Raw genomic sequence first — 24,952 nt, forward strand, 5'->3', positions numbered from 1 at the left:
CGCGCGGGGTCACGCGGGTTGCGCGAGTCACGCGGGTCACGCGGGGTAGGCGGGGTCACGCGGGGTAGATGGGGTCACGCGGGTCACGCGGGGTAGGCGGGGTCACGCGGGTCACGCGGGGTAGGCGGGGTCACGCGGGGTAGATGGGGTCACGCGGGTCACGCGGGGTAGGCGGGCTCGGCGAGCAGGCGCGGCGCGCGAGTGGGCGCGGCGGCTCGCGCAGCGGCGCGTAGGCGGCTCTTGGCTACACGCGACATTTAATTTTATTAATATATTTACTGTATATATTAGACACATAGTACATTGTATACACTTAACAAATGTTAAAAAATTATTTTCTCAAATAAAAGGCACAAATAATCAAGATAGCAAAAAAATTGTCAACATTAAACAAAATCGGTGTAAATTGGTTACTACTTTTTATCTAAGCATACATCTGTACAACTTTTATAACCCTTACTTTTTAAAATCAAACCATTCATAGCTCTCGAGTCCAGACAGCACTTCAAGATGGCAGCGAGCATTAGCTACGCGTGCTGCGGACAAGTGCTGCGCGATGTAACCGCACCATACATATACCACACGCATCCCTCCCACACGCCACACACACCACACTCTCCACACACGCCACACACCTCTGGCGCGCAGCCAGCACAGCGCGCCGGCCGCGAGCAGCGCCGCGAGCGGCAGCGCGCCGGCGAGCAGCAGCAGCGCGCGCTGCGCCGCCGAGTGCTGCGCCGTACGGGGGGCGCCGCAGCCCGCCACGCCGCGCGCGCCGTGCCGCAGCAGCGCCGCCTGCAGCGCGCCGCCCGCTGCGCGCAGGGCTGTACGCATCGCTGCGGGGCTCAGCGCCTCGCCCGTGTCTGTTTTACGGAACTGGAAGCACGGCCTGCGGGACACGTTCCAATATCATATCAGCATCGCATCATCACATATTTTTTTGTCTTTTTTGCATTACTAAATACGCTTGCTTATTTATATTTTGCCAGGCGCTCAAGAGATCTACTGGTCTTCAGAGCGTCACCGATGAGAGGGGCCGGGTACTATAGACACCGGCCGCGAAGAAAGATGAACCCTCTTAAAGCGCTCGGGGGAGACACTCGTCCTAAGGGTGTCTCCGAGCGAGATCGTCGGAATGGAGGGCGCTCAACGGAACATTTATATTATATAAACGAGTCACACGATCAAGTCTGTGCTGGTATTTAAATATTCAGAAGTCTATTCTCTCTACAAGAGTTTCAAGGTCGATATGAATTTCAAAATAATCAAAATTAAAATTTACTTATTAATGTAAACTTTCAGACTTTTCAGACTTCTTTTACAGAGACGATTCGACAAGAAACTCCACAATTACTTTATCAAAACGTTGTCGTGTTCGTATTGCTAACGTTTTCTGAACGTCTAGTTTCTAACGTCTTCATTTTATTAATAAAATAATAATCTAGGAGTATATAAGAGATTTCCACCTATATCATTCATCACGATATCTCTAGAACCATAAGGCGTAGAGACTTGAAATTTGGTAGGAATATTCCTTTCGCCGAGTAGAAGTCAGCTAAGACCGGATTTTAAGGAATTCCTCCCCCAAGGGGGGTTGCAGGGGCGTTAGGAAATTAAGAAATTCCCATTTTTAAACAGCTCTTATCGACTCCAAATTTGGTAGGAATCTCCTATATGACAACTCATGCCCAAAAAGATTGGGGGGGGGGGCTGGGTTAACAATATTTTAAATGTATGTAGCTTCGAAACTACTGAACCAAATTTTATCAAATTTTGTAAGCATCTGTAATTTGGTCTAACTTGGGAGATATGGTACATTTTATCTCAGTCGACCCGGTAGGTGGCATTGCTATCGGTATGTAAGCTATCAAATTTGGTAGCTGTTTTACGAGCAGGACAACGTCTGCCGGCTACTGCTATTCGACAATCCTTTTGTATTTATATATATAAAATGAATTTTTGTCTGTATGTCCTTTATAGAATCGTAAACTATGCATATGATCACGTCATGATCTTTATCAAAGTGTTGTGCATGAACCCACAAAGGTTTCTGAGTACGTCTAAAAAAGCGCAATAACGCGTACAGGGTACATCTAGTATAATAAATAATAAATAAATAAACGTCTCACATTCAACGACCCCCACTAGGATTTACTCGTATCTGGGGTCCGGAAAAACACAATACACAAACACAAACATCCAGACCGGCAACATATGTATGGCTAATACAAATGTATAAGCCACTGCTGGACATAGGCCTCCACAAGTTCGCACCAAAAATGGCGTGAACTCATATGTGTTGCCCATTGTCACCACGCTGGGCAGGCGGGTTGGTGAGCGCAGTACTGGCTTTGTCGCACCGAAGACGCTGCTGCCCGTCTTCGGCCTGTGTATTTCAAAGCCAGCAGTTGGATGGTTATCCCACCATCGGTCGGCTTTTTGAGTTCCAGGTGGTAGTGGAACTGTGTTACCCCTTGTCGCCTCTTACGAAACCTAATGGAAGAGAGGGGGTGGCAATATTCTTTACTGCCGTAACCAATCAGCTAAATTTTATACACAAAAAAGAAAAGAAAAGCCGAATAAAAAAGCAACTCACCCATCATTATCATAGAAGGCTGCTTGCGGTGCGTCATGAATTTGCAGTTTTAAATTACGAGGTTCTAGAATCTTCGATATTTCTTCCTTTAACGCAGCGAGACGGGAACGACCGTCAGGTACCACTAGCCTTAGAAGGTCGCGTTCACGCACCACCACAACCTGACAGAAATACTCCAATTAATATTGAATTGATTTAGACGTAGTCATTTTTTACTGAGTTTAAAGTCAGGGGGAGGTTCTAAATTAGATTGTAATTTTTTTTACTTGTACCGATTTTATAATCGATGGGGTGCCTGCCATGTGTCCCCATTTTGATTTGACCGAGATCAGATGACTGATGATTACTTTTTGAGTTATCCCTAATAATGCGTATTATCTATAATATTTATTCGACGACCTACGTTGTATTACTTGTGGATGAAAACATTGAAGTCATTATTTTTTTTGTTTGCGAGCAAACACAATTGTCATTCATTGCCAGTTGTATAGTCGTTCATGACAAGCCCGTTGGCGCAGTTTGTAGTGGCCTTGCTTTCTGTTCCGCGGGTTGCGGGTTCAATTTCCGCTTGAGTCTGGGTGTAATATTTGTATTTATATATTAATATATGTATTATTTCTTTGTATATCTATCAAAAAAAAAATATTTAGATGTAACAGTCTGCTGTTACGTATAACACAAGCATTAAGTTGCTTAACATGGGAACTGACGACCGCGTGTGTATGTTCTAAGATATTTATTAATTTTATTATTTCATTCGAATGCCTTGGTAGATTTCATGGCTTAAATGATTGCTCAAAATTGTTAAGTTTGGAAGACGGTTAAAATAGTTGGTAGTTTAGGTATGGATTGGTAGGTTAGGTAGGTAGTTTAGGTTAGGTAAGTTTTAGGTTATGTCAAAATAAATCCAGCCATTACTAAAGTCGGCGTTTTAAAGCGTGTTATTGTTGTTAATTGGAGAACATACAAACATGCACACGTACACAACATACATACACACACACAATCTTACGCGCCTAAACTAATTACGCGGCATCAATTTTATTTCCATATGAATTAGTAAAAATGGATCATTTTCTAATCATTAATTCGGCCTTGAGCAATGTGAAACACTTTGATACTTACTTCAACATGAAGGTCACTATATCTGCCGGTTTCATTTGAATTATTGGCGCGTACAGTCAGTCTGAAAATAATAAATATATGATATATATAATATACTGAAATAAACAAGCGTGATGAGATCGCGCCAAGAATTTCTTGAACTCGGGGATGCCTATATCCAGTAGTGGACTGCGATAGGCTAAAGTATGTGACCTAGCGTGTAAACATCTTAGAGCTGAACTCAGAATTGTCCTCCTTTTATGAGGAAGGATTGGTATATTTGATTCATTGATTAATTCCGCCTGTAACATTTCTAGGCCATAGGCCTTTTTAACCGACTTCCAAAAAAGGAGGAGGTTCTCAATTCGACTGTATTTTTTTTTATGTATCAGAACTTTTGACCGGGTAGACCGATTTCGACAAATTTTGATTTAATCGAAAGGTGGTGTGTGCCAATTGGTCCCATTTAAATTTATTTGAGATCTAACAACTACTTTTCGAGTTATATCTAATAATGCGTTTTTACTTGACGCTTTTTTCGTCGACCTACGTTGTATTATACCGCATCGCATCATAACTTTCTACTGGATGTACCGATTTTGATAATTCTTTTTTTGTTGGAAAGGGGATATCCCTAGTTTGGTACCGCGATAAGGAAACCAGGATCTGATGATGGGATCCCAGAGAAATCGAGGGAAACTCTCGAAAATCCATAATAACTTTTTACTGGGTGTACCGATTTTGATAATTTTTAATTTAATCGAAAGCTGATGTTTATCATGTGGTCACATATAAATTTTATCGAGATCTGATAACTACTTTTTTAGTAATCTTTGATAACGCGTAGTTGTTTGACTATTTTTTTGTCGATCTACGTTGTATTACTTGTCGATGTAATTGAAGTCGGTTTTTTTTTCGTTTGCGAGCAAACACAATTATTATCCATGTAGGATGAAACGTCACCGATATATCAGGAGCTTCGAAATACAACCACAGTAAGTCCTGCATGATCAAAAGTGTCCCACAAAGGATTCTTCCCTTACATGCATGCAATTTGGTGTGGGCAGGTAAATCAAGAATAGTCAAAACCAATTTTTTAAAATGTAACAGAAAACAATTGAGAGTCAAGCGTTACATTACGACGAGTTGTCATCAAATCACACATCAGTGGCGTAGCGAGCTTAACTCGCGCCCCGGGCACGACAGATTTTGAGCGCCCCCCACCCATTCGAAAACCATATAATATGTCCAGCAAATTTTTGTTTTGCGGACCAATTGGCGCCGCTTAGTGATTAGCGCCCGGGCATGATGTATCCCATGAAACCCACCCTCGCTACGCCACTGAAACACATTATATCGAACCATTGTTAAATTATTATCTGTATTCCATTACGAAGGTCAATGTCACTGAAGCAAATATATTTAAAATTCTTGCAAATCGAAATTAAAAGTATTAAAAAAGTCTTACTAATTAAAAAAAAAGTCATTAATAACGTTTATATAACAAAGTCAAAAATTAATTACAATATAAAAACCGCTTACCTAAATATACCATCGGCGTAATGAATCAAATTCTTCATTATCTTCATTTCTCCAGTAGCATTGTTTATAACAATCACACCTGTGACATTATTAGATGATTTCGACTTTATGGGCGACTCAAACGTCATGTTTATAATTTTATAGTCTATACTCAAGGCGTCCGGGTCTTTGTCTATGGCTTTGACAGTAGCAATGACCGTATCGACAGGGACGTTGAGACGTACACCAATTGTCATATTGGAACTTTCGAACTCTGGTAAATGATCGTCTATGTCTAGTATCTTGATCACGACTTGGATTTCTGTCAGGTCCTGGAATTAACAGTAACGGTTATTTTGAGGCTACTATACTGTGCTGTGTGGCAACGGGTGCTGTGTGGCTACGGCACTAAAGAATTTAGTCACCCCCTCTCTTCCCGTGGGTGTCGTAAGAGGCGACTAAGGGATAACAAGGTTCCACAACCACCTTGGAACTTAAGAAGCCGACCGATGGCGGGATAACCATCCAACTGCTGGCTTTGAAATACACAGGCCGAAGACGGGCAGCAGTGTCTTCGGTGCGACAAAGCCAGTACTGCGGTCACCAACCCGCCTGCCCAGCGTGGTGACTATGGGCAAAACACATGAGTTCACGTTATTTTTGGCGTAAACTTGTGGAGGCCTATGTCCAGCAGTGGACTGTAAAGGCTGTAGTGATACTGGACCGCGAAGAGAAAGGGTCAATTATCAAAAATAAATAAAAAGGCTTTATATATTATTGTGTGTCATTAAGTATTCGTTAATTTAGTCTCTATTTCATAAAGCTAGACCGGGTACTTTTGGAGATATTGAAGATTTTCTAACTCACCCTTTTTCTTTACATTCCAGTTTAGTAAGCTTCTTATATTGATAAAGGTAATCAGTACTTTTGTAACTACCTAGTTTATTTTTTAGCAACCCCCCCCCCCCACTCGAAAACCATATAATATATCTAGCGAGTTTTTCTTTTGCGGACCATTTATCGCTTCTTTGTGAGTAGCGCCTGGGGCATGATTCCCCCTTTTACTGCTACGCCACTGCTCTGTAACGGAGCGACAACGTCGCAACATTGGAAGCAATGCGACATTGCCGCTCAGTTCGTGTTTTATTCAAAAGCAAGGTAAGTAACAATAAATAGTGAAGGTGCATTATCTATGGCTAGCACCTTTATGTTGTATATCTCTAGTAGAAGTTGTTATTTAAATTGTTTAAACAAACGAATTCCATCATAAAAGAATTAGTAGTTTAAAGATGTAAAAAAGTGAACCTTAGTCCGTATATCTCAATACTCACCAATCTATTGTACGACTTGGTCAGTCTAGGAACGGTGCCGTACTTGAAACATTTGACAGTAAGCAGTTGCCTGGACACGGCTTCTCTATCCAACCTAGCACCTGCGATTAATAACGCCTTGCTGTCGTTTGTGCGTTTAATTTTAATCAATTCCAGTTCGTTTCCCGCTGTAAAAGAAATTAAAATATTACTTTCATTATTTATATTTTATTGCACACCACAACTACATGATACACATTAAACATATTTTAAGATAGTTACAGATTGTGTACAACACTGGGCGGACTTATGGCTACTTGGCCATTTCTTCCAGACAACCCAATTTTTGAAGGTTCTTTTGTCCCAGAGTTGATTGTTTTAACTGTAATTTTAATTATTACTAATTCAATCTCTATATTAAACATATTAATTTCAATTTTATAAATTTAAGTACAGGTAACAGGTGTATACAGGTAAGATATTTACTCTAATTGAACTAAATTAGTTAAAACTAGACAAGTTCGTAAAAGTAGAAAATTGAATTGTTTTTATTACTGCAACTTATTGTTCACTTTCACTTTCTAAATTACTACAATAATAGCTTACGAAGGTTTTGACTAAATTTAGCAGCGTTATTAAAAATCTAAAATATCAATTATTGGCTTCGAGTTAAGATGGGGCAAATGTCGCACCTTGATCCCCTGTGGGTACGCCCATGACCATTGCAAGGCAATTACTTCTGTTCCTGAATAGAACTTACTAAACATTCTTGGATAGGAGAAGGTTTAAAGCTTATTCTTCCATAACTGACAATTTTTTATCATCCTACATACCTGTTATAATGTAATCAATTTCAGCGTTTTCTCCAATATCTTCATCAATTGCTTCGATCTCTCCGATCACGGTTCCTACTGGCACTTCTTCCATCGTTGTTATAATTACTGGTGGATCATCCTGAAACATTTTTTATCACTAGATTATGTATGGTATATTATAATTGCGAAAATTTATAAGATTCAACGAATCTAAGTTCAGTTGTAATCTTTAGTCTAAGCTACTGCTCCCATTCGACTATTTAGTACTTGTACAAGTTTAGTAATGATATGTGTAGTACATTTTTTTTTATATATTTGACGGTTACTATCAACTCTTGTACTTAGACTTTATGAGCCAGCATAATAGTGATATCCTTTATTGTACACTATTAAAAGATACAAACCAAAGTAGTACAATTAGAGGAAGATGTACAAAGGCGGTTTTATCGCTAAAGGAGCGGTTTTTTCCAGACAACCTTTCGGTAGGACAGGGCATAGAAAAGCGGTTGGGGAGTAATCACAATATCGAGCTAACTGAGGGAGTCGCCCGGCTTTATGTAATATCGGGAGTTTTTTTTAATGTCAGTAGGTCGATAAACAAGCGTACGGCTCATCTGATGGTAAGAGATTATCGTAGCTTATAGACGCCTGCAACACCAGAAGCATCGCAAGGAGGAGCTCCCCAGGAGCTCTGGTCACCTTACTCACTAACAGTAACACAATACTGCTTGAAAACAGTATTATTTAGCTGTGATCTTCTGTAAGGTCGAGGTATTACCCCAGTCGGGCTGCTCCATATTTTGAGCAGGAAATTCCTGCTGTGCCCTACCTCAGTTATAAGGTAGGTAAGGTAGTTCCAGTTACTATAGTGTGTAAGCAAAATACGTGGTTGTATTGACGTCTGTCGCTCGTATCCGCCATGTGCAGCCAGACAGGCACTCACCAGCGCGCGGCCGAACCGCGGGCGGTGGTCGTCGACGTCCGCCACGCGCACGGCCAGCACGCGCGCGGCGCGCTGCGGCGGCCGGCCGCCGTCCGCGGCGCGCAGCAGCAGCGTGTACTGCGCCTGCCGCTCGCGACTGCAGCACGCCGCTGTGTATAGTGCACACACAGCACACTCACCAGCGCGCGGCCGAACCGCGGGCGGTGGTCGTCGACGTCCGCCACGCGCACGGCCAGCACGCGCGCGGCGCGCTGCGGCGGCCGGCCGCCGTCCGCGGCGCGCAGCAGCAGCGTGTACTGCGCCTGCCGCTCGCGACTGCAGCACGCCGCTGTGTATAGTGCACACACAGCACACTCACCAGCGCGCGGCCGAACCGCGGGCGGTGGTCGTCGACGTCCGCCACGCGCACGGCCAGCACGCGCGCGGCGCGCTGCGGCGGCCGGCCGCCGTCCGCGGCGCGCAGCAGCAGCGTGTACTGCGCCTGCCGCTCGCGACTGCAGCACGCCGCTGTGTATAGTGCACACACAGCACACTCACCAGCGCGCGGCCGAACCGCGGGCGGTGGTCGTCGACGTCCGCCACGCGCACGGCCAGCACGCGCGCGGCGCGCTGCGGCGGCCGGCCGCCGTCCGCGGCGCGCAGCAGCAGCGTGTACTGCGCCTGCCGCTCGCGACTGCAGCACGCCGCTGTGTATAGTGCACACACAGCACACTCACCAGCGCGCGGCCGAACCGCGGGCGGTGGTCGTCGACGTCCGCCACGCGCACGGCCAGCACGCGCGCGGCGCGCTGCGGCGGCCGGCCGCCGTCCGCGGCGCGCAGCAGCAGCGTGTACTGCGCCTGCCGCTCGCGACTGCAGCACGCCGCTGTGTATAGTGCACACACAGCACACTCACCAGCGCGCGGCCGAACCGCGGGCGGTGGTCGTCGACGTCCGCCACGCGCACGGCCAGCACGCGCGCGGCGCGCTGCGGCGGCCGGCCGCCGTCCGCGGCGCGCAGCAGCAGCGTGTACTGCGCCTGCCGCTCGCGACTGCAGCACGCCGCTGTGTATAGTGCACACACAGCACACTCACCAGCGCGCGGCCGAACCGCGGGCGGTGGTCGTCGACGTCCGCCACGCGCACGGCCAGCACGCGCGCGGCGCGCTGCGGCGGCCGGCCGCCGTCCGCGGCGCGCAGCAGCAGCGTGTACTGCGCCTGCCGCTCGCGACTGCAGCACGCCGCTGTGTATAGTGCACACACAGCACACTCACCAGCGCGCGGCCGAACCGCGGGCGGTGGTCGTCGACGTCCGCCACGCGCACGGCCAGCACGCGCGCGGCGCGCTGCGGCGGCCGGCCGCCGTCCGCGGCGCGCAGCAGCAGCGTGTACTGCGCCTGCCGCTCGCGACTGCAGCACGCCGCTGTGTATAGTGCACACACAGCACACTCACCAGCGCGCGGCCGAACCGCGGGCGGTGGTCGTCGACGTCCGCCACGCGCACGGCCAGCACGCGCGCGGCGCGCTGCGGCGGCCGGCCGCCGTCCGCGGCGCGCAGCAGCAGCGTGTACTGCGCCTGCCGCTCGCGACTGCAGCACGCCGCTGTGTATAGTGCACACACAGCACACTCACCAGCGCGCGGCCGAACCGCGGGCGGTGGTCGTCGACGTCCGCCACGCGCACGGCCAGCACGCGCGCGGCGCGCTGCGGCGGCCGGCCGCCGTCCGCGGCGCGCAGCAGCAGCGTGTACTGCGCCTGCCGCTCGCGACTGCAGCACGCCGCTGTGTATAGTGCACACACAGCACACTCACCAGCGCGCGGCCGAACCGCGGGCGGTGGTCGTCGACGTCCGCCACGCGCACGGCCAGCACGCGCGCGGCGCGCTGCGGCGGCCGGCCGCCGTCCGCGGCGCGCAGCAGCAGCGTGTACTGCGCCTGCCGCTCGCGACTGCAGCACGCCGCTGTGTATAGTGCACACACAGCACACTCACCAGCGCGCGGCCGAACCGCGGGCGGTGGTCGTCGACGTCCGCCACGCGCACGGCCAGCACGCGCGCGGCGCGCTGCGGCGGCCGGCCGCCGTCCGCGGCGCGCAGCAGCAGCGTGTACTGCGCCTGCCGCTCGCGACTGCAGCACGCCGCTGTGTATAGTGCACACACAGCACACTCACCAGCGCGCGGCCGAACCGCGGGCGGTGGTCGTCGACGTCCGCCACGCGCACGGCCAGCACGCGCGCGGCGCGCTGCGGCGGCCGGCCGCCGTCCGCGGCGCGCAGCAGCAGCGTGTACTGCGCCTGCCGCTCGCGACTGCAGCACGCCGCTGTGTATAGTGCACACACAGCACACTCACCAGCGCGCGGCCGAACCGCGGGCGGTGGTCGTCGACGTCCGCCACGCGCACGGCCAGCACGCGCGCGGCGCGCTGCGGCGGCCGGCCGCCGTCCGCGGCGCGCAGCAGCAGCGTGTACTGCGCCTGCCGCTCGCGACTGCAGCACGCCGCTGTGTATAGTGCACACACAGCACACTCACCAGCGCGCGGCCGAACCGCGGGCGGTGGTCGTCGACGTCCGCCACGCGCACGGCCAGCACGCGCGCGGCGCGCTGCGGCGGCCGGCCGCCGTCCGCGGCGCGCAGCAGCAGCGTGTACTGCGCCTGCCGCTCGCGGTCCAGCGCCGCGCGCGAGCGCAGCACGCCGCTGTGCGGGTCTGCGGGGGGGGATATGATAACAACCGGGACCGCAGCTTCGCGTGTTCTCCGAGGCACGGTGGGGCAGCCCACAAGAAACGCACAAACACCCAGACCATGGCAAACACCTGTACGGCCAATACAAATGTTTGGCACGTGCGGGGATCGAACCCGCAACTGTCAGCGCAACAGACACAATCCATAACTGTGACCGTAGTACCAATGCGGCGTCTTATATGTTGATGTGTAAACTTCTTTAACCGTGTTGGACACTTTTTGGTAGGGGAATATCTTATGGGTTCGCGTCACCGACACGCTCATGACTAGCGCACGCGCAGTGGCCGTGAGCTGGACGCGTTAGACGCCTTTTGAATGGGTGAAATCTCGTACGTTTGCGTCACCGACATGATTGATGTTGATAATTTTAATTCAAACAACAACAAACTTTCTAAATTTTCACTTCTCTGGCAGTCTCTATAACTGCCAATTTTTTTTAGCTATTTCCATAGTGTTATGATTTAAGATCTGTTACTTTGAGGTAACGCTACAGATATTATGTACAAAAGTAATACTTTAAAGATTAACATTCAATTTTATCTTTCGAAAATATTAACTACTGTCAATTGTAAATGAACATCACAAGGAAAGCGAAACGATATATTATGATATACTGCACAAGGGTCTTTGCTCGATATTGTATAAATAAAATAAAATTTTCTTTAAATTTTCAAGTGAAGAATAACCTTCCATTTTGTGAAATAATTTCTCTTGGGGGGAATTGGAGGGTAGGTACGGCAACACGCTTGCGATGCTTCTGGTGTTGCAGACGTCCATAGGCTACGGTAATCGCTTAACATAGAGTGATCTGTACACCTGTTTACCGACTTGTTGTATAAAAAAAATCGCAAAAGGAAACAATCAACTTCCGATAGGTGTCTATTATATTATATGTGGACTTAAACTTTTTTAGATAATATAAAAATTATGGCATGTCGTTACAAATGTCCTATTAATTTGTATGGAGTATGTTTATGAGTTTTCTGCTGTTTGAAGTTAAACTTCTTTAAGCGTGATGGACTTGGGGAGTACGCTGGTGAAAGCGTGACGAGAGCATTACGAAAAGTGTGATCGGGCGACGAACGGAAGTTGAGAGGGAGATATAAGTTAGATGGAGTTAAAGGAGTTTTACTTCAGTCGCGTGGAGTGAATGATGAACTTGTGTAGATAAATGTTAGCTTACCAATAGCAAATGCCTTAGCGTCAGCGTTAGTTTCTTGTATCGAGTAGACGAGCTGGCCGGATGGCTGCGTGGGGTCGTCGGGGTCGATCGCTACCACTTGGAACACCACTGTGCCTATTGTTGCGTTCTGGTAAAAGTTTTGATATTTTATTCACTACGATAAAAAAATAATTGTTTTTAAACAACCGTTCTTATGTTCTCATGCAAGTAGTCGCCTAAAATGCGACCCGTTGGATAATTGATCCCCGATTATGACAGACATTTGTATTGGCCACACAGATGTTTGTGTGGTCGGGGTGTTTGTGTTTGTGTATTGTGTGTGTTTTCCGGACAGAGTGTTGGGGACAGGAGAAAATCCTACGGTGGGCCGTTGAGTGTAAAGCGTTTATTATTATTATTAAAAACACCAACGGTTTGCGGGTTCAATTCCCGCTCGGGATGGATATTTGTCAAATATTTCTTTCCGGTTTGGACGTCTTTCCTTGTGGGTGTCCTCGTGCCTCGGAGAGCACGTTAAGCTGTCGGTCCTTGTTGATATCACGCACACCTGATAGCGATCGTTACTCACAGTTGGGAACTTAACAACCAACTCGCACTGGAGCAGCGTGGTGGATTAAGCTTTAATCATTCTCGGTTTGTCCTGCGTGGAGAGAGGCCAATGTCAAACACTGGGATGTTACAAACTTCCTAGGCCGAAAATAAATCTAATATATAAAATTCTCGTGTCACAGTTTTCGTTGCCATACTCCTCCGAAACGGTTCGACCGATTTTGATGAAATTTTTTGTGCTTATCCGGTATCTATGAGAATCGGCCAACATCTATTTTTCATCCCCCTAAATGTTAGGGGTAGTTCACCCCTAAATTTTATTTTTTTATTTTTTAGACAAAATTTTTAATTTCTATTTTTTTATGATACAACATTAAAAAATACATACAACCCTAAATTTTCACTCTTCTACCACCAACCCCTATATCTTAATAGCGTTTAGCGGCAAGACAACGTTTGCCAGGTCAGCTAGTATTAATATAAACACAAATATCCACTCTAAGCGGATTTATCGTATAAAATAAACAGGGCAGACTAAGATACCTCGCTAACAGTGACGATCTCCCCGGGCGCGGGCCGAATGAAGGTGGGCACGCCGTCGTTGGTGCTGACGTCGCCCACGTACAGCGCCAGCGACGCCACCGCCTGGTGGCCGCCGCCGTCCGCGGCGCCCGCCAGCAGGCGGTAGGGCGCCGTGCGGCCGCGCCCCGTCAGCGGGCCGCGCGTGCGCACCTCGCCCGTCGCGGGGCCGACCGAGAACAGCCCTGCGGACAGAGCTTGTTACAGGTAACGGCCTACTGGTACAATATATATATATATATATATATATACAACACAATTAAACCCAGACTTAGGCGGAAATCGAACCCACAACCCCCAGAGCAGAAAGCGGGGTCACTACAAACTGCGCCAACAGACTAGTCAATCGAAATATTTTTGTGCATTTCAATTTTTTCAATACCAACACACAAACGACAAGAAACGGTGTGGTATGTGGAAACTTTTAATTGGCTTTTATGTACCAATTTGTATATTTAAATCCATGTTATTTAGCCATAAATTTTCCAGTAAAATAAATAAATAAATAAACTTAATAACAAATCGCTTTACGGTAACATTGTTTTATAACTTATTAACAAATTATAGTTTGTAAAAATTTAAAATATAGGTAAAGGACACAGTCTATGTTATCGTTCATTTTGTTAATTCATTTATACTAATTCTCATCTAAAAATATAATCACCACATCCCTATCTACCTTATAAAAAAAGATGTTGAAATGACATAATTGACATTTTAAAAATATTAATTACTAAACAAGTAAACACGGTTTATTTTCGTAAAGTTTTTAAATCTTCAACACCATATTAAATATAGTAACAATGGCAAGCGAATTAACAAGTGACTTCAATAAAACTGCTAGTGATAATAGTTGAAAATTAATTAGCGCAAAATTAAATTTATAAATATTATTAATGTACATGTTTGATAATTAATATTGTATATACAACTCTGCCTGCAGGGTTTATCTTCACTAGCTTATAATCTCCCTCTCAACTTCCATTCGCCTAACCCGATCATACTTCTCGTAACGCTCTCGTCGCGAATTCACCAGCTTACTCTCCAAGTAAAGCGTGCATAAAGATGTTTTACTTCAAAAATACACAAGAAGTCCCACTTACCATTAGCTTCGCCTTCATCCAGGAACTCGTATGTTATTTCTCCGCCGAGACCCTCATCTGGATCAGTAGCGGTCAGTTTGATCACTGAAAACCCTTCCGGTACGTTCTCTGGTACTACAGCTGGAGAAAAGTAATTATACAATGCTTAATGCTTGATTACTTGTGTAAATTTATGTATGTACATACTAGCTGCCCGGACAGACTTCTTTCTGTCAAAAGTTAATAGTAAAATATTTCAGTAATTACTATCAGGCAGCTTAGATTTACTAGATAAAGTTCACGCATTGTTTTTCTTAAGCCATTTTCTTTTATTTATTTTATTCTATTGTTTAAGCTCTGACAGCCTTTATCACCAAAGCAAGAGAACATTTGAAAGGAGTATTATTTGCTATGATGTTTTTGTTATTGGTAATCCTGTCTCTTTAACTCAACTTTTTGTTAATTTTGACCATTCATTTAAAATAGATAATTATTTTGGAAATATTATTTTCTACTAGTCTTTCCTATACCTACCAGTGTACACAGTCTTGTCAAAGGCAGGTGTATTGTCATCCACATCTAACACATCTATCAGTACCGTCGCAGTAGACTTTAGCCGCTCCCCTCCACCTTGTGGCGTGTCGAAGGCTTCCACTTCCAGACGTAAGACGGATTGCCGTTCACGATCTAATGTTTTATTTGGTGCTACCTGCAAAAAGCTTAAGGATTATCAAAATGCTCAATTTTGATGTTGTATGAGCACGCGACCAGCATTTGTAAAGAAATCCCATAAGAAATCTATTTTACTTAACCCTCCAAAGGAACAAGTAACTTTCATAAAATTTTAAAAAAGTTAAAGTATATTGGTTTATTTAATTAATCAAGTCAATCACTATTTCAAATATGAAAATGTATAATGATATAATTGTCAAAAAAAAGTTGGTGACTAACTTTTATCACACGTTAGTCATAAACGAAAAAACAAAAACAAAAAAAAGTCAATTCCAAACCAAAAAGAGGACTAAATTTATATACAACCTACTTTGAACTACAACAAATTCTTGAGCATTGGCAACGTTTGTATGTTAACAAAACAAAATATAAGTTAACAAAAAATACCTTGATATCTCCAGTAACACTGTTAATCGCGAGTAGTTCTGCATTATCCCCCCTCAAGGTGTAGCGCACATCTGCGTACCCACTGGCGCGGTCCTCCTCGGTCAGCACAGCGTCCTTGTCTACCGCCTTTACCGTTATTATCTGTTCCGGGTGGACTATCGACTCTAGAACACTTACTTTGTACATCTGAAATATTTTTTTTTATGCTTTACTATTTGTACTTATATCTAAATCTACAGATACATATTCAATTTCCGATGTTGAAGATGAAGGCTATTTGTATACTATCAAATTTTTCAGGCACTTTTTATTTGTCCCGTCTTGAAAAATATTTTATTACTACACTAAATAAAAATATTCAATTCAAATATCATTTATATTATATCATTGAAAACTAATTTGTATTAAGATACAGATAAATTAATATTTAAAAAATAAACGAACCTCTTTCTCAAAAATTGGCGCGTTATCATTTATATTAACAACTTCAATGATTATTTTAGCTGTACTGTGTTTGCTACCATCGTTACTTGTAGCTTGAACGGTTAGTGTCAAGTTTGGATTTGTTAACTCTTCGTAATCTAAATGTTTCGTGAGAACAACTTGCCCACTCAGAGGGTCCACTTGTAATAGTCCCGTTTGGGAATTTATAACTTTAAAGTTAGACACCATGTGACCAGACATGGGGTCTTCGGCCATTAGTACCAACACGGTACTACCAAGAGGTTGATCTTCTTTAACTCTCTGATGGATTACAGGATTAGAGCTAGTCCAGCCCGGATTGGTGAACTGCGGATTCTTATCGGCATAGGGCTGAATGTATATTGTTTGTTCCGTTACAGCGAATTGTTCATCTTTATTTATTTCAGCATTGACGTCAGTTACTTTAACAGTTAATATAACAATAGACGCTTGACTATAATCTAATTTACCGTTAACTAAGATTTCACCAGATTCTTCGTTAATTTTAAAAATATTCTTGTAATCATAATTTGAATTAGGCTTAAGCTGTACACCAGCTTTAGAGAAAGCCTTTATTGGTTCGATGAGACTATATTTAAGCTTAGCATTTAAATCGGAATCGTGAGCGACTATTTTAGTAACTACATCATCTATTTTAGTCCTTTCTGAAATGTATATGGTTGATTCGGTGACGTTGAATTTCGGTGGTTTATCGTTAACATCCTGTATCGTTACAAAGACTGTGGTTGTAGCTGTTTCTGGTATAGGGACGCCACTGTCTACAGCTGAAACTATTATTTCATATCGATCTGGATTTATGTCTCGATCAAGATTTGCATCATTGGAAACGGTTATTAGACCAGTCCTGAAAATAAGACAATTCAAATAAAATACAACTGAAGTGAGCAAGTATTACATTTTACTATTATAAAAATTTCTTAAACATATATATATATTTACAATTCACAACTTAAGAACTAAATATTTACAGATAGTTTTGGTACAAATCATATCCGCGTGCAATTATGCCAAGAATGCTGGCAGTATTTCACAATTTATTAATTGTGTGAATTTTATAGCTATACTTTTTTATATAACTAGGTAGGCAAACAAGTGTACGGCTTACCTGATGGTAAGCGATTACCGTAGACTATATACGTCTGTGATACTACAAGCATCACAAGTGCGTTGCTTATCTTATCCCTAATTCCCCCCAGGAGCTCTGGTCACCGTACTCACCAACAGGAACAAAACACTGCTTGATAGCAATTTTATTTGTTAGGTCGAGGTACTGCCTCAGTCGGGCTGCTCCATATTTGGAGCAGGAAATTGCTGTGCCCTAACTCAGTTATATTAAGTGCCGTACTTACTTTTCATTAATAACAAAGTTATCTTTAGAGCCAGTTACAATATGATATGTCAAAAGATCGTCCAAACCATCAGGATCGTTAGCTACAACCCTGGTAACGTTTTGTCCAGGTTCAGCATCTTCCCGTATACTAGCTTTATAGTTCATCGGATTAAGATCAAACGTGAAATCGTCATTGCTGTCAGGAATACGTTGATTAACTGTATACTTGTAATGGTGATAGTTTCCTTTGAACGTTGGTCGCTGGTTGCCTGGGACTCCTACTCTTATATATACTTTTGTTTCGTTGAATTTTGGTGGTTTACCTAAAAACAAATACTTTATACACACAGCTTTCACTAAGCCCTATTAGGATATATTCTTATAAAGTCTAGAAACACAGCACAAACGTTAAGTTATCTTAGATTTATCCATATCAGAACACATATATATCGTTATTGATACTGAAAGACTAATATTAATTATTATTTTTTAAATGTCGTGGGTGGTCGCCCGTGGGTGTCGTAAGAGGTGACTAAGGAATAACACAGTTCCGCTACCACCTATGAACTTGCAAAGCCGTCCGATGGCGGGATAACCATCCGACTGCTGGCTTTGAAATACACAGGCCGAAGACGGGCAACAGCGTGTTCGGTGCGACAAAGCCAGTACCGCGGTCACGAACCCGCCTGCCCAGCGTGGTGACTATGGGCAACACACATGAGTTCACGCAATAAAACTATATTCCTCATTTAAATTTTAGTAACTTTGTAACTGAGTCTAACACTGCACAGTATAAAACTGTCTGAACGCTAAGATCTTTAAAACTAACACCCCGCCTGCCCAGCGTGGTGACTATAGGCAAAACACATGAGTTCACGTTATTTTTGGCGTAAACTTGTGTAGGCCTATGTCCAGCAGTGGACTGTAAAGGCTGTAATGATGATGATGGTTTTTAAATTGTATTTAAAAATCAATTAACGAACCGTAATCAGTAGCTCTAACGACCAACTCGTACTGTCCTCTTGGAGTGTCCATCGTCTCTACTTTGTCCACAATACTAATCTCTCCGGTATCTTCATCTATTGTGAACACTTGTCCCTTATGAGCAATGCTGTTATCTGATTCTAAAGAATATCGCACGCGTCCACCGCCTTGTGACGGTCCGTCTAGATCCGTGGCCTGGAATTTTTGTTTTTATAAATAACAGGTCGTCGGTCCAGTGGACGCTGGACCTCTGGACTGACGAACTACGTAAGATTACCGGTGTATGCTGGATGAGGATTGCCGAAAACTGGGATATTTGGCGGGAACTTGGGGAGTTCAGGGCTGCGATAGGCCGAAGTGATCAATAACAAATATTAATTACAACACACTTAACAGCCTCGGCAAAATGAGAATTCATTACACGGTTTCGGAAACACATACTAGAGAACAATAAACCAACATCCACTCTCGTGTATTGGTGCGAGTAGTTGCCTAAAACTATGCCTATGCAGTGGGACGCTACAGGCCGAATGCGATGCAATACAATAGAAATATTTAGACTGATTTCCCATAAAAATTATGGACATAAATCAAATTCAAAACTACACAAATATAATTTATTATACTTTAGAAAAAGTTAAACTTACTCGTACGACAAGTTGTGGTTCAAAAGTGGTGGCACCGTCTCTAATAGTGCGACTATATTCAGAAGCTTCGAAAATAGGTGCATTATCATTAGCATCTACAACTTCCACAAATATACTAGTAGTCGTTCCCTTCCTGCCGCCATCTTTGGCAAAGAGCGTTAAACTGTAGCTCCTCTGTATTTCATAATCCAATGTATTCGCTACGTATAATCCTCCACTATTCTTATCAGTCTTAAATAAATGCGAACCGAACCCAGAGAGAGAGTATTCTATCTCTCCATATATACCGTAATCTTTATCCGTCGCTTTGACATCGCCTATTTTGTACCCGATTGGTTCACTTTCTAGCACATTAAATTTGTACTGTGGCTCATCAAACACGGGTGCGTTATCATTTGCATCTAGTAATTTGATATTAACTCTTGCGGATGATAGTTCTATGTCATTAACTGAGGTAACAATGTCAAAACTGAATAATCTCTTCTCATCATCATCTATGTCGTAATCAAGTTTGGATGAATCCTTTACTTTTATACTGATGGGTGTTCTACCATCGCCGTGATCTGTGCTTATTGCAAATACTCCTTCTGAGTTGAAAACATCTCGTAGTTTCAAATCGTATTTACTGTTCTGTCCTAAATCGTTATCTTCAACGTATATCGATAGTCCAGGCAGCGGACTGCCGTTTTCAATGTTTTCTGGTATCGAAATATCGAAAACGTCGTTGTTAAATTTAGGTATATGATCGTCTACATCAGTCACGATGATTGTTATTGGTGAGACGGTGAAGTCTGATGGCACTTCGTTGTTTATCAGTTCTGTTGCCTGTAAAAGATAAATTAATATACAAATAAAGGTGATCCAAAAATCATAAAGACGAAACTATGCGCTAAATTATTGCGCCGTATGTTTGCTATTTTTTTTTAATTTAATATCTTATAACATACACATACAGTCGTCTGTTCCTAAGGTAAACTTAATATATAGGTAGTAGACGGCTGATATAGCTCAATATTTTTTTTATAAACATACATGAAAATAATATGCATATTACACCCAGACTCAGGCGGGAATCGAACCCACAACCCACGGAGTAGAAAGCAGGGCTATTACAAACTGCGCCAACGGGATAGTCATATTTATATTGTTTTGTAAGACATTTTTCTGCAGAAGTAAGTGGCATAACATTGTCGAGATTTTAGAAATACAAGTCTTCAAATTAAAGGCATAAAATACGTTACCTTTACGAAAAAGTTGTAAACGCCACCATTTTGCACAACTACATCGCTCTCTCTGTCTACGGGTATATCCGTGGTGACCAATGTAGCGCGACCGATTGGCCTTTCGGGTCTTAGCCGAAAGTATCGCAGCATATCGCCTTCGAGTGTCAACAATACTGGCCGTGGATTGGCAGTGTCTCCGTCTTTTGCTATGATATCCATTATACTTGTTTCCTGAGAAACAACATTTTACGAATTGATTTATAGGTAAAGCTTCATATAAAAAAAAAAATGTCATAAATTTTTATATTTTTTTGTCTAAATTTATTGTACATTTATTTACAATGATTTGGATTCGTAATAAGATCTGATTGCACTGCAATCTGAATACTAGGATTTGTTCTTAAAAACAATTTAAGGTAAAAAAGTATATACTTATACAAAAAATCTAAAAAATACATTTCATTTTTCACATCGGTACGCTTATTGTCAAATGTTTTGACCAGAATTGTGACCATATACTCTAATTTTTAGTTTTAGAAACATTGGCTTAATATGGTATACTATTTAAAATGTCTAAATGACGGCGTTTTCTCAGCCACTGTAGTTGTTAGTAAGAGAAACCTTAACCAAATATAAAATACAAATCTTACCGGTGGTGTATTTTCAGCGACAGTGGCCGAGTAGGGAGCATTGAGAAAGGCTGGAGGCTGATCTTGAACATCTCGTACTGCAACCGACACACTAGCCGAGGCACGCAAGGGCTTTTCTGAAGAGTCTTCCGCCTCTAGAGATATCACATACGCTGACCGACTTTCAAAGTCCAGAGGTTTGGCTAGGAATATTCGTACTTGATGTTTGTTTGGTGATATCTACAATTTGATTTATTTTATTATTGTTGTCTGTATTTGTATGTTTTCAGAATGTATTTGTTTAGTCGAGATTTAAAGAGTCTACTCGTATTTGAATTTGTACGGCATGGAATGTTAGTTTACTTAAAATGTATGTTATTTGGTATCAGTGTCATTTGATTTTTGTAGGTATCTGTAAAACAACTTCATTAGATTTATGTTACAAATTGTCAAATATGTGTGAAATAAATAAATCCTTGAAATAATAAAATAAAGCAATAGTACCACCCAGGTTAAAGTCTTTTTTACCAATTCCGCTGCATACTATTATTTAAACCTCCAGTTTTCGTAATAAGTGAAAAAATACTTCGACATTACCCTATGGAAAAAATCTCATGAAACATGGACAAATGCAGATCAAATTCTCATACAGCGTTATGAGAGTCTCTGATAGATTCTCATAACTTGGTATGAGAATTTGGTCTGCATTTGTCCATGTTTTATGAGATTTTTTCCATAGGGTATGATAAATACTTGTGTTGGTAATTTTTAGGGAAAGCAAATCAAACGACGAACTTACCACATCTGTACCAATCCTAAAAACAGAACACGCCTCCGAATCGCTTCCCCTCTCTTTGGCTGAACATTTCACTTTTATATTTGCATTATCTCCTTCATCTCTATCCGTAACGATTATTTTGGGAGTAACCTGTAATACAATTGACCATATTACGCTTCAGCCTGTAATATCCCACTACTCGGTATAGGCCTCTTTTCCCACGTAAGAAAAGGATCAGAGCTTAATCCACCACGCTGCTCCAATGCGGGTTGGCGGATATATTCCCTACTATGAGTAACGATCGCTATCAGGTGTACACGGTATAACAACCGGGACTGACGGCTTAACGTGCTCTCTGAGGCACCATGGGGTGACCCACAAGAACTGCACAAACACCCAAACCACGGCAAATATCTCTATGGCCAAAACAAATGTTTGTCATGTGCGGGAATCGAACCCGCAACCGCCGGCGAATGTATGTGAATGATCGAAAAGAAAAAACACAATAGAAAATAAAAATGGCTCAAATATACACACTTAATATACGCATTCATACTGCGTCATAGAATTTTGAAAGTTTGTAAAACGTCGTTTTAAAAAATTACCTCAATTTCGCTACCAACAGGCGTTGCTTCACTGATATTTACAATATATGGTCTATTATGAAACACGGGAGGATTGTCATTGATGTCTCTTATTGGAATTACCCTTCTGAGGGAAACTGTGTTGGTCTCTGGTTCCATGTCTTCTGTGCCTTCATCTGGAATTAGTAAAGCGTCAGTTTTCACTTTTAATTCATTGTAGGATAATGTTACTTGATTTATGACAGCTACGTCAAGACTTTTTCAAGAAATTTCCCAAACATATAATCATCACTTACTACATATCGTGATGTTTTAAGTCAGATATATTATAATCAATTGGCTGCAACCAGACTTTACAAACTAAAGGTAAACTACAACAATAAATTGGGTTTTTTGGGATTTAATTGTGCTTGACGAAATTCTTGGGAAGTACAAGTAAAAATAACGTTTTTCTTATTCTTACCTGTAATGCTAATAATGACCTCTAATTTAGGTTGTTCCTCTCGATCTAAGGACTTTGCTAATGTCACAACTCCAGTCGCAGAGTCCACATTGAAGTATTGTCCTGATATAGAATACCTTAAAGGGCCATTTTCAGGATCAATGCCTGGCAAAAGTAAACATGAAATTTTAATAAAATGTAAATACGTTTATGGACTTACTACGAGTATTTCGGATTAAAATCAATATTAATACTAGCATCATTATTATTACTAGCTGAGACTGCGACAATATTCGCCTAGAATATTGTAAATATTTCAGGTTCTATGCCACGTTTGAAGACGATGCAACAATTTTAAGATAGACTGACAAAATAACTGCTCAAACTACGTCAAATTTTATTCAACAGCTTTTGCGTGAGACGCAATAAATACATACAGATATAAGCATATACTTAAATTTTAAAAATTATTTCTTTGGGTTCTATTGACCCTATGAAGATCCTTTACACGTTTTTCTTTTTCTTCTATACCAATACAAACCAGTTACAGCGTTATCATAGATATTTATAAGTGTATTAATGCATTAGAATAATATTTACCCTTTAAATGATACACCGGAGTTCCCACAGGTGTATTTTCTGGCAAACTAAACTGCGACATGTCTCCCGTTTGTGGGATAAAGTGCGGCGCTCTGTTAATTGCCTGCCCCACACATAATTCTAGTAGAGATATAATTAATAATATGATTAAAGGATTTGGTTCTATTAGCACCGCCGCCACTTTACGCCGTTTAAGGATTATTTCAGCCATCTGCAATGATAAAATTTACACATACTTAACGGCACATACCTATCGAGCAATTAAACCATCGAAATTTCCGACCCCGTGGGAATATTTCAGTAAGGGGAAGGCCTTTCTGGATCCAGATAGCCCAGATAAAAACCGATAAAAATTGTATGAAAATTTTGGGATTCCTTTTCAAACACACAACAGTTTACAATAACATCCCATACAATCGTCGTTTTTTATTTTGAACTTTCAAAAGGGTTCCTACGTAACAAGTTCCATTAAAATCATGTTTGTAATTTTTACGCGAAAAGGCAACAAATAACAAAAAAAGATGAGGTTCTCAATTAGATTGTTTTTTTTTTTAATGTATGTAACTTCAGAAATTTTGGCTGAGTGGACCGATATCGATGATTTTTTGGTCGAAAAGTGGTGCGTGTCATGTGATCCCATTTCGTTCATCTAATAATGCGTATTTGGTTAACTATTTTTTGTCGGCCTACGTTGTATTATACTACACAAATTTCAGTGGCTGTACCGATTTTTATGATCCTCATTTTAATTGAAATTTGATCTTTGTCTTGTGCTTCCATTTAAATTTGATTGAAGTCTAATGCCTTATTAAAAACCAAACATTTGTCCCAAAAAACGCCACTCATTTAAAGAGGATATTTATTTAAACATTTATTTACTAAGTAAATTATTTAAAAATAATTATAACAATAGACTTACTTAATACTTGTTGACATTAACATTTCTAATTCAAATTAAAAAACAACGTAGTAGATATAGCAGTAGTAAAGATGATACATTCAGAATTATTAATGTGGACGTTCTTAGGAATTTATAAGATGGCCTTGTCATTATAGCAAATAACCGGTATTTTGTCGACTAGAATTGAAAGTGGCACATATCCGTCGCTTGTGGGACAGCTTAACGGACCCTTGGATATTACTAAAACGGATACTTAGCACAAGCCAGCGTGTTTGTCTTGTACTTATAATGGTTATAGTTTAAATTATTGAAGTATTAAAAATCAATATTATATCAGTTTTAGAATTTTCAGAAAACTTGTATTTATAAGAGAATTATTTGCATGAACAATCAATCAAATTTTACCCATACTCTACATATCTACAACATATAACATATAACATAGCACAGGATTTAAATAAAAAAACGAGTGTGCTTTAGACTACACGACTGAAATAAAACTTTTCTAGCAGTAGGCCTGCACTGTGTCTTAGATATACATAATTGTGTTTGCTCGCAAACGAAAAAAAAAACCGACTTCAATAACATCGACGAGTAATACAACGTAGATCGACGAAAAAATAGTCAAGTAACTACGCGTTATCAAAGATTACTCAAAAAGTAGTTATCAGATATCGATAAAATTTATATGTGACCACATGATAAACATCAGCTTTCGATTAAATTAAAAATTATCAAAATCGGTAAACCCGTAAAAAGTTATTGCGGATTTTCGAGAGTTTCCCTCGATTTCTCTGGGATCCCATCATCAGATCCTAGTTTCCTTATCAT

At 42.4% G+C, this 24,952-nt stretch overlaps 1 protein-coding gene across 1 annotated transcript; it reads right to left on the reverse strand.

Moving 5' to 3' along the window:
- Window positions 1–158: 158 nt before the first annotated feature.
- Window positions 159–23,431, reverse strand: LOC123654808 (cadherin-23). Its single transcript, XM_045590693.1, has 23 exons — window positions 23,221–23,431; window positions 22,642–22,785; window positions 22,200–22,354; window positions 21,616–21,744; window positions 20,838–21,056; window positions 20,206–20,418; window positions 18,965–19,789; window positions 18,317–18,512; window positions 17,353–17,656; window positions 15,965–16,847; window positions 15,521–15,706; window positions 14,936–15,110; window positions 14,423–14,542; window positions 13,284–13,504; window positions 12,192–12,318; window positions 10,796–10,971; window positions 7,365–7,485; window positions 6,553–6,719; window positions 5,243–5,553; window positions 3,722–3,782; window positions 2,597–2,757; window positions 636–889; window positions 159–244 (listed from the first exon to the last, which is right to left on the reverse strand). Exons 1-23 carry the CDS (start codon window positions 23,429–23,431, stop codon window positions 159–161), a joined length of 5,445 nt encoding a protein of 1,814 aa, XP_045446649.1.
- Between the last annotated feature and the right edge of the window lie 1,521 nt (window positions 23,432–24,952).

This window comes from Melitaea cinxia, chromosome 6 (genome assembly GCF_905220565.1).
Source record: "Melitaea cinxia chromosome 6, ilMelCinx1.1, whole genome shotgun sequence".
NCBI classification, from domain to species: Eukaryota; Metazoa; Arthropoda; class Insecta; order Lepidoptera; family Nymphalidae; genus Melitaea; species Melitaea cinxia.

What these genes read in the sequence shown, in the direction of transcription:
- LOC123654808 (XM_045590693.1), bottom strand. Translation starts at nt 23,431, where the DNA reads ATGGCTGAAATAATCCTTAAACGGCGTAAAGTGGCGGCGGTGCTAATA. An exon ending in CTGTTGGTAGCGAAATTGAG is followed by an intron (nt 21,745 to 22,199) that starts GTAATTTTTTAA and finishes ATTGTATTACAG; the next exon opens with GTTACTCCCAAAATAATCGT. An exon ending in GCCTTCTATGATAATGATGG is followed by an intron (nt 890 to 2,596) that starts GTGAGTTGCTTT and finishes CGTGTCCCGCAG; the next exon opens with GCCGTGCTTCCAGTTCCGTA.